The sequence below is a fragment of the Taudactylus pleione genome, unplaced genomic scaffold (assembly GCF_031769625.1).
Source record: "Taudactylus pleione unplaced genomic scaffold, aTauple2 ptg000522l, whole genome shotgun sequence".
Taxonomy (NCBI): domain Eukaryota; kingdom Metazoa; phylum Chordata; class Amphibia; order Anura; family Myobatrachidae; genus Taudactylus; species Taudactylus pleione.
Genome location: NW_028284924.1, coordinates 3,536,596 through 3,552,092, shown reverse-complemented (window position 1 = coordinate 3,552,092; position 15,497 = coordinate 3,536,596). Strand labels below are relative to the sequence as shown.

The following is a 15,497-nucleotide window of genomic DNA, read 5'->3' as shown; positions in this document are numbered from 1 at the left end:
TCCCAGAATGCCCTGTAACAGCTTTAGCATGGTCAAATAACACAACTGTTGAAGGGTATGCTGGGATATGTAGTTCTACAACAGCTGGGGGGCCGCTTCTTGCCCACCCATGATACTGCTATGCGATCACACAGCAGGGCTGAGGAGGGTCACGTCCTGGAACACTGCGTCACCAGCAAGACCTTCACCCTGTCCGCCATTACTGGCAAGGAGCCCTGACAATGCGAGCCACTGCTTGTCCCTAATCGCAATAGCGACGCCGGGCCGCTGGCTTTGGAAGGTGCCCATGGACCTCTGGACACATCCATCCCCGCTATGTGTTACTGAGGGCTCAGGGCAGCTCCACCCCGGCCACCATCTTCCTTCTGCCAGGCTCCGGTCGTGCTGAGGAAAGGGGGTGGGTGCACCCAGAGAGAGTGTGCCGCGCTGATTGGCTCCGTGGGAACTTGTGCGTAGTGTCCGGGCCCATGGTTGGTTGGGGAGGAAGCGGCGCGTTGTGTCGGGGGCTGTGATTGGGCGCGCTGGACTGAGGGGGGGGGTTAGTCAGTGACTGAGTGGTGTCCTCCCCCCTCAGCTGTGTGACTGTGTCTCTGGCGGTGTCAATGGCTCCTCCTGCCGCGGACAGACGGGGCTTACGGGAGGGGATCTCATCGGGGCTCCTGTGAGAGAGAGCTCCAGACACCGGGAGCCGGGGGGGACTGCACGGCGAGGAGCCGAGACTCAGGCAGGCGCACTCACCCTCTCTCTGTATCCCCCGCACCGCTCGGCACCGACACAGGGCGAGCCCAGGAGCCCGGCCCTCCTCCCCGACTGTCAGCAAATGAACTCGGTCAGAGCAGCGAACAGGAGACCCAGGCGAGTGTCGAGGCCGCGCCCGGTGCAGCCGGAGAGAAACAACGCTGGGGAGCGGGGTAAGCCGGGGGAGGGGGCAATATTATCACTGAGGGGGGAGGAGAGAGGGGGGGGAATCACTCCCAGGCCGATCCGGCCGCCCCAGCCCACTCCCTCAGCAGCCTCGGGGGGCGCTGCCAGGAAAGTGCGCGGCTTGCGGCTGGGCTCGGGCCCTAGGCCGCGCTTTGTCTGCTCTAGACCACGGCCCAGAGCCCGCACAGCGGCCATACCCCGACCCCGCAGGAACGCAACGCTGGCATCCCGCAGTGTCCTCTCCCTGCTGCCCGCTATATGCCACATACCGCCCGGGACTCCTCCTCTACATACTACTACCCTATATATACACACACATACCCTATGTACACATGCTATACATACTACACTGTACACACTACATTATATATACATACTCTATATACACATGTTACACTGTACATACTACATTATATATATATATATATATATATATATATATATATATATACACATGCTATACATGTTACACTGTACATACTGCACTATATATGCATGTTACACTGTACATACTATACTATATATACATGCTATACATTTACACTGTACATACTATACTATACATTCATGCTGTAAATGTTACACTACATACTGCACTATATATACATTTACACTGTACATACTGCACTATATATACATGTTACACTGTACATACTGCACTATATATACATGTTACACTGTACATACTGCACTATATATACATGTTACACTGTACATACTGCACTATATATACATGTTACACTGTACATACTGCACTATATATACATGTTACACTGTACATACTGCACTATATATACATGCTATACATTTACACTGTACATACTATACTATATATTCATGCTGTAAATGTTACACTACATACTGTACTATATATACATGCTATACATACTAATATATTCTTACTATACATACTGCACTATATATACACATGTTACACTGTACATACTGCACTATATATACATGCTGTAAATGTTACTGTACATACTGCACTATATATAGATGTTACACTACATAATATATATATATATGCTATACATACTATATATATTACTGTACATACTACACTATATATACATGCTGTACGTGTTACACTGTACATAATACACTATATATATATATATATATATATATACACACACATGCTGTACATGTTACACTGTACATACTATATATATGTGCTGTACATGTTACTGTACATACTATACTATATATTTGTGCTGTACATGTTACACTGTACATACTGCACTATTAGTACATGCTGTACATGTTAAACTGTACATGCTACACTACTAGTACATGCTATACATTTTATACTGTACATGCATGCTATACTGTATATACATGCTACACATGTTACACTGTACATACTGTATTAAATATTCATATGCAAAAAATGTACTGCACTATATACACATGCTATACATGTTAGACTACATACTACACTATATATACATGTACTACACTATATAAACATTCTATATATATATATATATATATATATATATATATATATATTAATTACATTGTAAATACCACACTATATCCTCATGCTATACATGTTACACTACATACTGCGCTATATACACATGCTATACATGTATTACACTATATACACATACTATACATGTTACACTGCACACACCAGTATATATGCATACTATACATGTTACACTGCACACACCAGTATATATGCATACTATACATGTTACACTACATACTGCGCTATACATACATGCTATAAATGTACTACACTATACACATTATACTATGTTACATTGTACATACTACACTATATCCTAATGCTATACATGTTACACTGTACATATAAGCGGTTTTCAGCGCTAGTCCTCCTGTACCGCCAACAGGTCATGTTTTGTTGATTTCTTTAATCATGCACAGGTAAGGTAATCTATTTTGCTTCCACAGACCTGTTGGAAAACATGAGGGTTGAGAACCACTGCTATATGTATGTACACACACTACATGTTACACTATACCTACATGGTAAATATACATACTATACACATTAGACTGTACATGTATGCTACAGTGCATACTTCAATATATATGCATATTATATACTTTACACTAAACCTACATATGACATATAAAGCACTCTGAAATATGTGCGTTATATAAATAACTGTTAAATTACATGCTAAACATGTTACAATGTATATACATACTACACTATATAGATAGTAATTGTTACACTGTACATACATACTGCATTATAAATATTCTATGTTACACTGCACATACAGTCAGGTCCATAAATATTGGGACATTGACAGAATTTTCAGATTTTAGCCTCTATTCACCACCACAATGGCTTTGAAATGAAACAAACAAGATGTGCTTTAACTGCAGACTTTCAGATTTAATTTGAGGGTAATTACATCCAAATCAGGTGAACGGTGTAGCAATTACAACGGTTTAAATATGTGCCTCCCACTTTTTAAGGGGCCAAAAGTAATGGGACTATCAACTCAAAAGCTATTTCATGGACAGGTGTGGGCTATTCCCTCGTTATTTCATTATCAATTAAGCAGGTAAAAGGTCTGGAGTTAATTCTAGGTGTGACATTTGCATTTGGAATCAGTTGATGTCGACTCTCTATAAGAGATCCAAAGAGCTGTCACTATCAGTGAAGCAAGCCATCATTAGGCTGAAAAATCAAAACAAACCCATCCGAGAGATAGCAAAAACATTAGGTGTGGCCAAATCAACTGTTTGGAACATTCTTAAAAAGAAAGAATGCATCGGAGAGCTCAGCAACACCAAAAAACCCAGAAGACCACGGAAAACAACTGTGGTGGATGACAGAAGAATTATTTCCCTGGTGGAGAAAAACCCCTTAACAGTTGGCCAAATCAGGAACACTCTCCAGGAGGTAGATGTATATGTGTCAAAGTCAACAATCAAGAGAAGACTTCACAAGAGAGAATATAGAGGGTTCACCACAACATGTAAACCATTGGTGAGCCACAAAAACAGGAAGACCAGATTAGAGTTTGCCAAACAACATCTGAAAAAGCCATTACAGTTCTGGAACAACATCCTATGGACAGATGAGACAAAGATCAACTTGTACCAGAGTGATGGGAAGAGAAGAGTACGGAGAAGGAAAGGAACTGCTCATGATCCAAAACATACCACCTCATCAGTGAAGCATGGTGGTGGTAGTGTCATGGCGTGGGCATGTATGGCTGTCAATGGAACTGGTTCCCTTGTATTTATTGATAATGTGACTGCTGACAAAAGCAGCAGCATGAATTCTGAAGTGTTTCGGGCAATATTATATGCTCATATTCAGTCAAATGCTTCAGAACTCATTGGACGGCGCTTCACAGTGCAGATGGACAATGACCCGAAGCATACTGCAAAAGCAACCAAACAGTTTTTAAGGCTAAAAAGTGGAATGTTATGCAATGGCCAAGTCAATCCTCTGACCTGAATCCGATTGAGCATGCATTTCACTTGATGAAGACAAAACTGAAGGGAAAATGCCCCAAGAACAAGCAGGATCTGAAGACATTTGCAGTAGAGGCCTGGCAGAGCATCACCAGGGATAAAACCTAGCGTCTGGTGATCTCTATGCGTTCCAGACTTCAGGCTGTAATTGCCTGCAAAGGATTTGCAACAAAGTATTAAAAAGTGAAAGTTAGATTTAGGATTGTTTAGTTTGTCCCATTACTTTTGGCCCCTTAAAAAGTGGGAGGCACATATAGAAACCATTGTAATTCCTACACCGTTCACCTGATTTGGATGTAATTACCCTCAAATTAAATCTGAAAGTCTGCAGTTAAATCACATCTTGTTTGTTTCATTTCAAAACCATTGTGGTGGTGAATAGAGGCCAAAATATGAAAATTCTGTCAATGTCCCAATATTTATGGACCTGACTGTACATACATACTACACTATATATACACTATGGAAGGAATTAAATGTTTTCCTGTGGCTGTTAGTAATGTGCGCCCGACAGAGCAACTATTATTATCCTTTTATTTTTCTGGTGCAACAAGGGTTCCGCAGCGCCTTACAATTGAGCAAAACAATAAAACAGTGACTTAAAGTACAAAACAGTGCAGGACAAGGACATGGTTTATAAATATTGCTGCATCCGCGATCATAACACTCCAATAAGCAGCAGGACGGCAGTGGCGTTGTAGGGAGTATGCAGTAGATGATAGTATAAGTAAGGGAAAGGAGAAGCATATAAAGGAAGAGGGCCCTGCTCGTGAGAGCTTACATCCTAAAGGGGAGGGGCAGACAGACAGGGATGACACAGTTCGGGTAGCCAGGGAGGAAGGAGCATGGCGCAGTGGGTTAGGATGAGAGCTGGAAGGCAATGATGTAGTAGTTAGTCTTGAGAGCCCATTTGACGTTTTGTAGAGAGGTGGACAGTCTGATAGGGACAGAATTCAAGGACATGGGTAACATCTTGAAGGCGGGAGTGGGAGGAAGTAATCAGTTGACAGGAGAGGCGGCGTGCATTAGTGGAGTGAAGAGGACGGACAACGAGTGTGAAGGGAGATAAGGTCAGAGATGTAATTCAATTGTTACTCTGATCGGGCGCACAGATTTCTGCTCGCACCCTACTAGGTTCATTTTTGGGGCGCCCAAACTCCCGTTTGGGTGCGCTAATGAGTACTTTGCACAGGTTTAGCTGTTTTACGTTTCTAAACCCACTGTTTTTCGGGGTGAAAAAACATGTCGCCTCAGATTTAGACCGGAAATTGGGCACAATAAAACAATGAATGCCCCTATATCTATCTATAGCCATCTATATCTATCTGTAAATCTGAAAAAGAAAAGGGGGCGCTCTATCGTGCATGAATCAGTTTTATTTATAGGCCATAAAAAACATCTCTAGGTATGGAGATAATGTGCGTACCACGTAAATGAGCACTGTGGGCTGGATACCACATGACATTTACTGCACCCCACACTGGCAATGCTACATCTCGGCCGCTTTTCTCTTGAGGCCTGCACACTGCACCGTAAGCCAGCTCACCAGCCGCGACAGGTAAGAACACCGGAGCCCCACGCCACGAGGAGGACGCCAAGGGGTGTACGTACTGCGCCAGCCAGTCCACGCCTTAACGCGTTTTGTATTCCACTTCGTCAGAGAGCAGCTCTCTGACAAAGTGGAATATGAAACGCGTTAGGGAGTGACCTGACTGCCAGTGTGTACAGCCCTTGGTGTCCTCATGGCATAGAACTCCGGTGGTCTTACTACAATACACTATATATACTTTCTTTACACATTACACCACATACTTCATACATACTACACTATGTACATGCTATAGATGTTACACATACTACACTATATGTACATACTATACACTGTACGCTGTATATACTACGACATATGTCATTGTAGATATCACCCCATGTCCTGGTCACTGCATATGACGCTGTACAATCATGGGACACTACACACACATGACACTGTATGGATCACAGGACTCTATGCTATCAGTTCAGTTAGACTAGATGGCTGCGATGCAGTGTTGCTGAATACCCCACATAAAGTAGCCACTAAATTGTGTAATGTTATGTGGCTGCAAACTAAAATGCACTTTTTAGAGGTGAAATTGTAGCAATTTAGGGTGCCACTGCCCGGCATACCAACAGCACGGGCACCACCAACAATTTGCCAGCCCTTGAATTCACATCCTTTTATTTTGTACTGTAGACATTGGCGGACATCCGAGAAGGGGGGGTGGGATTCCATGGGCGCCGTCAGCATTGGCACACATTCCATTTTTTACTTTGTATCTTTTAATATTTGTATATCGTGCTTATTTATGTTTTTTATATAAATGATTAAATTTGCCAGAAATGAAAAAAAAATTATATTTGGAATAAAATTCAACCTATCAGTTTTTTTCTGGAATATCAACAACTTTGATCTTTTGTTAAATGTAGATCTTAATCTGGTAGAATGGGCCCCTGTCAGTAAGAGATTACAATCTAGAAGGGCGCTATGATAGCAGGATGCATGTTTGACTTCTGCAAATAGCCGACAAGCGTCCAGGAGCTAATTAGAGGAAATTCTGATGCTGGCATTGTAATCTACTGAGTATATTGTTTTGATATTGGCGTTATGGGAACAATGACACCTAGCAAAGCAAGATAACACAAGGCACAATGTAACCAATGGGTATATAGGTCCTGCTTTGTAAATTACAAACTGAATTTGTATACGGTAATTCCGTATTATTTGCAGTGTTATATTGATATAATATACTGGCTGCTGCCTGCGGCTTCGTCCTTGACAAAATCGCTTCTGCCAAGGTTTTTTTTGTATGTGACGTGTTCTAGTTGTATTGCTTTGCATAGGGGCCCTGTTGCAGGAGGGGCCCACGTGACCACTCTCTCCAATGCCACTGTGCCCTGTGCGAAGATTGCTATATAGCCTATTCTATTCAAGTGAACGCAGGCCCAAAGCGCCTCTCCCATCACACCTTACCTGCCGTCCGCATGGCGACACACCGATTTCTTGCTTCATGCATTGATGTCAAGAAATGTTGTTTTTGTTATTGCGGAACTTTAACTTAACGGGTTGAGATGATACAAAGTGCAGCTTATTTCTAGGAGTTTCCACTACAAAATGACGCAGTTTTCAGGAAAATCGGTTCAGTAGTATTTGTGCCAACTTGGAACAAACAGACAGACACAACGTTCTTATAATATTCGTTTAGATTTGACCGTCCAGCTGACTGAATTTCAAGGCTTTTTCTTTTTTCTTTTTTTTTTTTGAAATGGGATTTGGAGTACAATGTTTGTTTTTAATATTCTAATAGGGGTATTCAATATGGGTGCGATAACATCGTTTTTTGCATTAATATCGCACTTTTTAACTTTTTTGCGTTAATATCACTGGTTTTAGTTTTACACCGTATTCAATTTCAAAGACTTATCGCAGTTTTGAAAAGTCTTTGATAAAAAACGGTGATAACTTTTCACCCTTGAATAGGTGTCGGAAAAAAGTGCAGAATTTGGGTTTAGGGGTGCAGGCTTAAAAAAATAGCTTGCACCCCTGAGATTGACATTTAAAAAACTGTCAAAAAAAGTAAAAAAAAAAAAAAAAATAGGGACACTCAAAAAAATTAATAAAAAAATTGGGGTGCAAAAAAAAAAAATGGGAAAAAATTGTTAAACAATAGGGAAATAGGTTCAGGGCTATTCTGCAAGTATGCGGCAGGTGTTTTCTAGAATAGAATTATAGCGGCGGGGGCACAAATGCAGAATTTTTAAAAACTGACTTTAGGGACTTAAAAATATGCTAGTACCCATTTTCTGCATCACTTCAATGTCGGAAAAAAAACACCTGCTGCTGCTATTTAAATCCCCGACTTTCAATTAAAGGCTAAAACGGGGGTACCCATAGTGTTCCCCCATGTTTTTTCAACTTTAGGGGGTCTTACGATTATTTTAAGGAAAAATTCGTAACTTTACACAAATCCAACTTCGGAGTTTCCCGTTTTCGTTAATTTTATTTTGAATACGGGGATAAGCGGGAGCGTGCACCATATACCTTTACGCAGAAAAATACTCCGATATGAAACGTTAACTTAGCCAGGGAAGTTAACCTTTCATATTGAATACCCCTGTAAATCTATCTTCTGCAGAGTGTGGTGCTCACTAGTAAAACTCTTTATGCATTTTTTTTCCAAATGCATGTAAAATGGCATTGCCAGAATAAATGTGGAGTGTTGACTGTGTATTTTACATAGTCTAGAAATGACAAACAATAAGTGTTTATTTAAAATTTTAGTGTTTCAGTTTATCACATACAGCTCTTGCTAGTCACGGAAACATGATATATAGATAATTACGTTCTAGGTACACACATGTAGTCTCAGGGCATGACGAGTAGTGCTGTATTAATTTGGAACTTATGTTAATATGTCTTGGATCAGTACTAGATAATAAAACCAATCATAGCCACAAAACCTAAAATATAAATGTTGGTGGTAACTTTGCTTTGTGGAATTTCTGTAGATCTCAATAAGTTACTGTCTCTCTCTTAGCTATGGCCCATAATGGTAATCCACTGAGCAACTTTGGTGCTATACTATTATGACATCGCATAGCCGCCTGTCGTATGCATGTTTTGCATATTGCTTACCTTCCAGTTTTTTTTTTTTTTTTAAATGGTATCTCGTGCCAAATAGCATTCTAGGTGACTGCTCTGTGTCATGCAACAGCTATGTGCTCTGGATATATAGTCTTCCTGGCAAAATACTTTATAATTACAGCTAAATAACTAAAGCTATATTTAGAAATTAAGTCAAGAATGCGGAACTGATAACTGGTTCTGGCCTGGCAAAGTCTGTTTATTAAATATGTGATGTCCACCTTTCATAAGAGAATATAAGAATGTTATAGAATTTGCCAGCATGTTGTGTGGGTCTCAGTCTGATTCTCAATGGGTCTCAGTCCATTCCGACTGCCATGTCATGTTGCCTATAGACTGTGAGGGTAATTTAAGCATCTTTTGTTCATAGGATTTTAAACTGGGGGTGTTTCCCACCTGTGGTGCAGAGATTTTGGCCTAAACTCGCTGGCTTTTTACAAATATTCTAATGTTCAGAAAAATGCGTATGTAACGCATGTGATGTGTTTATTTGTATTTTATGTTTCGGTGTAGGCTTCTTGATTTGTTTACAAGCAGTAAAATAGTAGCGTATTGACAAAATGCTACTACAGGACAAAACCAGCGGGTATGGTGCGAGAAGCGTTTCTTTCTAGTGTTTTTTATTCTTGTTAAAAAAACTGTATTGCTCATAACCCTTATACCCACTGGCGTTTGATTTAAATTAAAATGCAAGTTCAGATGCCTATATGTCCAGATCACTTCCTTAAGTAATGGGTGCCCACCGGGAGCTATTCTATTGTTACTTCCGATGGTCACGAGTTTCGTGGGTGCCCATTAGTTCTGCTCGCACCCTCCTGAGGGCTTTTGGGCTCCCTAACGAAGCGCATTTGGGTGCGACTTGTGCAATAAGTAATGGGCGCCCAGTTACTTGTACCCGCAGGCAAAAAAACATTGAATGTAGTCACGTCACTTTAGACGATGGGTTGGGTGTGAAAAGACAATTTAATTTCCCCCAATGCATTTAATACTGAGTGGAAAAAGATAAGTTTGACAAATGACGCATTGCAGACAACCTCTGAAAGCAAGTAAAAACGCCAATGGGTATACGGACATAGAAAACAATGGGATCCAATGTCGGACCAGTTTGCTTGTGTCACAGTGGCAATAATAATGCAGTAAACACATGCACTGTAATGTCAGTGGGTATGAGGGTTACGTATGTGAGAAATTACTAGTAAGATCGGCTTTAGTTTCACAAATGGGTGTGGAAAATTTGAAGAGGGTGCTATGTTTGGTCTCTGCTCCACTGCGTCTGGTGTCAAGATAGTGTGGGCAAGTTTGTGCTTATTGTTTAGAACGCATATTAGATAGTCTATGTGTATGGAGGACCGTGACACAGGGAAAATATGCAATATGTATGGTTTATGGATGTGAACTGGCAAGTGTCACTGATTAGATAAACTGAATATTTGAGAAAAAGTTTTATGCTTATTTCCTTATGAAACTTCTTTTTAGTTTTACTGTTTACTACCTGCTAGAGTTAAGCTGGCTACACAATGACCGATATATTGGCCGATCAATTGATCAGCCAATGTGCCAGTCGGCCAGTGTGTACCAGCGATATGTCTGTGAACGACGTCATTCTGACACATCAGTTTGACTGTGCTGCACAGCCGATGGACAGATATATTTGCAGACATATCTGTCCATCAGCAAGTGTGTCTGCAGACCGCCCGTACACATGCCGCAGCTGCCTGGAAGACGATGGCTGTTGTGTGTATGAATGACCATTATCTACGGATGTATCTGTAGATCACTCGATCTGAAGGTATATCTGTTCAGTGTGTACACAGGACTAGTGTATTATCCCCTTACTAACTACTTGAAAAGTACAGCAGCATATTGAACACAATGGAGGGAATTCAATTGTAATCGCAGCTGTAATGAATGGGCGCCCGGCAGAGCAATTCAGTCGTTGGTCCAGTCGGACGCCCAACAGAGCAATGTAATCGTTGGTCCGATCGGGCGCACATTATTTCTGCTCGCACCCTCCTTTGGGCGTCCAAAAACAATTAATCCGCCCCCCAGTTCTTGTTTTCCCAGTTGGAAACACGGCCAGGTCATCTTGTCCCTATGCTGTTTTAACTTGTCAAAAAAGTAATAGGGTACAAACGGAAATATTACAAATAACCCTGCTAGGTAATATTTTTTCTTAACCAAAAACTACACTCCCAGGTAGGGTATAAAAAAATAAATAAATTATCAACCCATGGAACCATTCACCGGAGCTCTGGAGGCTGCCTCCTGCCTATTTAAAGTGGACAGTGCAAATGTTTTGCTACCAAAAGGAGGGAATTCAATTCTACATACTATGCCCTACCAGAACGGTACTATGCACTCACCCCACTCCCCTACCCTTCCGATTGTTAATACAGGGTTAATCATAAATCTTGTCTAATTGTTCATTAATGTGAAATCCACTAAGTTTCTGGAAATAAAATGAAAGCACTTAGGGGGTGGTTCAATGAAATGGGGGTGAATAGCACTGGGAAGTTGGTCCTGGAGCTATTCAATTCACTGTTCTGTTTAGTCCGACTATAACAACTTTAAGTCGCGAGAACAGACACTCTCAGATTTAACAAAATGTTTAGTGACGACAACCGTCATTCTTTGAATAAAGTGCTGGCCGAGAGGCTGTTAGTGCCGTGCTTAGCTAGCAAACGGCCTTGTGGCTGGCACTTTAGTCTGATTTCTGCTCGCACCCTCAGGTGGGTGCGAGAAAAATGCTTTCGTCTGCTTAATAGCGCTCTGAATTGAATAGCTTCGGGAACTCCTTGCCGGCGCTATCAACAGGGCGCTTAATTGAATTGCAAATTTTTGGCTTGAGATGCAATTCAGTTCAGCGCATGTTTAAGGTCCTGGGATGAGTGCAAGGATCTATTTCGGTTGCCTGTGCTGTGTAAACCCACTTTAGTCTTTAGTCAGTTTAGTCTCCTGTAAACTGCATTTTCCGATTTACATGCTGGGTGCGATGCTGTTAATGCATGCAGTAACACTGCGACTAGCCCAGAAGCATTAGTTAGCGCAGGTTATACTCGCACCTCAGGAGGGTGCGAGCAGAAATCAGCTAGCTGCGGGTTTACACTGTGAGAAATTGAATAGCTCCTGGCACTCGTTCCAGGACCTTAATAAACTGCCGCTGAATTGAATTTCCCTCAATTACACTGTCCAAGGTCACAAGAAGTCAACACTAGTATTTAAACCAAGGACTCCAGCAAGCCTTTATCATTGGCATGACTTAAAGTCAGTGGCTTTACCTACTTGGGAACTCAATATATTAACTAGGTAACAACCTGTTTCTGAAATTCATCTCCTACATCTTGCAACCTATCACATCAAATGAGTCATGCTGACACCATTACCTACACTTGTCTACCTTTGTTTATTTACACTATAAGGAACAGATATGCCAGTTTCATAAGTTGTAGTGGAGGTTAGAACAGTCAACCCCCCTCCCTTCATCCCTGAAAAACTTGAGTAAAAGTCTAACTACAAAGTACAATTATTAACAGACACTTACTAAGGTTAAGTGTGTCTTTAAAAATATATATATATTTTTTAATTTATTTTTATATTCTAGGGGCTCGATTCAATTGCCCGTGATGTAAATAGCGCCGGGAGATAGCTCCCGGAGCTATTCTATTCTGCGCGGTGTTTAGTCGGAGAAGGCCCGTTCTCGCGACTAAACACCCTGTTTAAGGCGCGAGAACGGGCATTCCCCGACCTAACTCCCCGGCGCAATGCTGTTTTCCAGGCACGAAGGGCAGAAAACAGCCTCGTGCCTGAACTTTTGTCGGATTTCTGCTCACATACCCGGTGCGAGAAGAAATCCTTAGTCGGGCTTAGCAGCGCGGTGTATTGAATAGCTTCGGGAGCTGATTCCCGGGGCTATTCACTTTGCGCAGAATATAATCGAGCCCTAGGTGTTATATACATTTAGCTGCTGGTAAAGGCAGAGGTTTGTGTGATACTAATATCCGTTCATCAATGGAAACCAATCTACTGAATGATGAAATCACAGGCTACTGGTCAGGAACAATGTGGGCAGATTTCTTGCCAGGTCATACCGGCATATGAGCAAGAATGTAATTTATTCTAATATACAGTACCTTGCAAAAGTATACACCCCCTTGGCTTTTTACCTTTTTTGTTACATTACAACCGATTATATTTTTTTAATCTGACTTTTACGTGATGAATCTGCACAAAATAATCTAATTTGGTGAGGTGTAATGAGAAAAATATATCTAAAAAAGAATCTCTAAAAATAAAATTCTGAAAATTGGCATGTGCATATGTAATCACCCCCTTTGCTACGAAGCCCCTCAAAAGTTCTGGTGCAACCAATTACCTTCAGAAGTCACATAATTAGTGAAATGAAGCCCACCTGTGTGAAATCTAAGTGTCACATGATCTGTCAGTATAAACACACCTTTTCTGAAAGGCACCAGAGGCTGCAACACCACTAAGCAAGAGGCATCACACCATGAAGACCAAGGAGCTCTCCAAACAAGTCAGGGACAAAGTTGTGAGAAGTACAATTCTGGGTTATAAAAAAAATTATCCAAATCTTTGATGATCCCCCGGAGCACAATCAAATCCATCATCATCAAATGGAAAGAACATTGTACCACAACAAACTTGTCAAGAGGGCCGCCCACCAAAACTCACAGACCAGGCAAGGATGGCATTAAACAGAGAGGCAGCACAGAGACCAAAGGTAACCCTGAAGGAGCTGCAGAGTTCCATAGCAGAGACTGGTGTATCTGTGCATGTGACCACAATAAGCCGTACACTCCATAGAGCTGGGCTTTATGGAAGAGTGGCCAGAAAAAAGCCATTACTTAGTGATAAAAATAAGAAAACACGATTGAGTTTGCCAAAAGTCATGTGGGCGACTCCCCAAATGTATGGAGGAAGGTGCTCTGGTCAGATGAGACTAAAATTGAACTTTTCGGCCACTGAGGAAAACGCTATGTCTGACGCAAACCCAACACATCCCATCACCCCAAGAACGCCATCCCCACAGTGAAACATGGTGGTGGCAGCATCATGCTGTGGGGATGTTTTTCAGCAGCAGGGACTGGGAGTCTAGGGAAAGATGGATGGTGCTAAATACGGGAATATTCTTGAGCAAAACCTATTTGTCTGCCTGTGATTTGAGACTGGGACGGAGGTTCACCTTCCAGCAGGACAATGACCCGAAGCATACTGCTAAAGCAACACTCGAGTGGTTTAAGTGGAAACATTTAAATGTGTTGGAATGGCCTAGTCAAAGCCCAGATCTCAATCCAATTGAGACTCTGTGGCCAGACTTGAAGATTGCTGTTCACAAGCGGAAACCATCCAACATGAAGGAGCTGGAGCAGTTTTGCCTTGAGGAATGGACAAGATGTGGCAAGCTCATAGAGACTTATCCAAAGTGACTTGCAGCTGTAATTGCCGCAAAAGGTGGCTCGACAAAGTACTGACTTTAGGGGGGTGAATAGTTATGCACGCTGAAGTTTTCTGTTATGTTGTCCTAAATGTTTGATTCACAATATAAAAAAAAAAACACAACTTCAGTTGTTGGCATGTTCTGTGAATGTAATGATGCACACCTTCACAATCCATTTTAATTCGAGGTTGTGACAAAACATGAAAAATGCAAGGGGGGGGGGGTTAATACTTTTGAAAGGCACTGTAATATACTCAGGATAACATTGACGTGAATAAGAACAGTTATTTTCCTGTCAGCTTAAATTAGTTTTCCATCAAAGTGCTGCATGTGGCTTTCAGGCTGTACAGAGGTGATGCAGCCCTTGTCCTGTCCTGTTTACACTGGTAGACGTCTGCAGTATTGTTGCCAAAATTACGGTCTTTTCTATGGAGGGGCTATTCATTTCAGGGCGATGCTGAATAGCCCCCCTGTAAGGAGATACCAGAGCTATTCAATTGACCGCGCTGTTAAGTCCTATTACAGGATTTCTTCTCGCATCCTCCTGACGTGTGAGCAGAAATCGGACTCAAGTCGGAGCGGTTAGCACGACTAAACACCCAGTTTAAGGCACAGTAAACAAGCATTCTCCTACTTCAGTGGTTGTAGTCGGACTTAACAGCGTGGTCAATTGAATAGCTCTGGGAACTCCTTCCGGGGGCTGTTCAACATCGCGTTGAAATGAATCGCCCTTTATGGGGTCAGTTCAATTCAGCGGGAATTGAATAGAGCCGGGTGGGAGCTCCCAGAGCTTTTCAACTCAGCGCAGTGTTTAGTCTGACTAATGATTTCTCCTGAGGGTGCGAAGAGAAATCAAACTAAAGTGCCCGCCGCTAGGCAGATTTCCGGCTTAGCATGGCGCTAACAGCCTCATGACCAGCACTTTAGTCGGAGAATGCCGGTTCTAGTGAGTAAACACCC

General features: G+C 41.9%; 1 protein-coding gene across 2 annotated transcripts in view; it reads left to right on the top strand.

Moving 5' to 3' along the window:
* Positions 1 to 546: 546 nt before the first annotated feature.
* FBXO11 (F-box protein 11) overlaps positions 547 to 15,497 on the top strand; it is a 95,532-nt gene continuing 80,581 nt past the window's right edge. For both annotated transcript variants that reach the window (XM_088450721.1, XM_088450720.1), the window contains exon 1: positions 547 to 911. In XM_088450721.1, the coding sequence (XP_088306847.1) occupies positions 821 to 911 (91 nt within the window). In that variant the 5' untranslated portion in view covers positions 547 to 820. The remainder of the gene's footprint in view (positions 912 to 15,497) is intronic.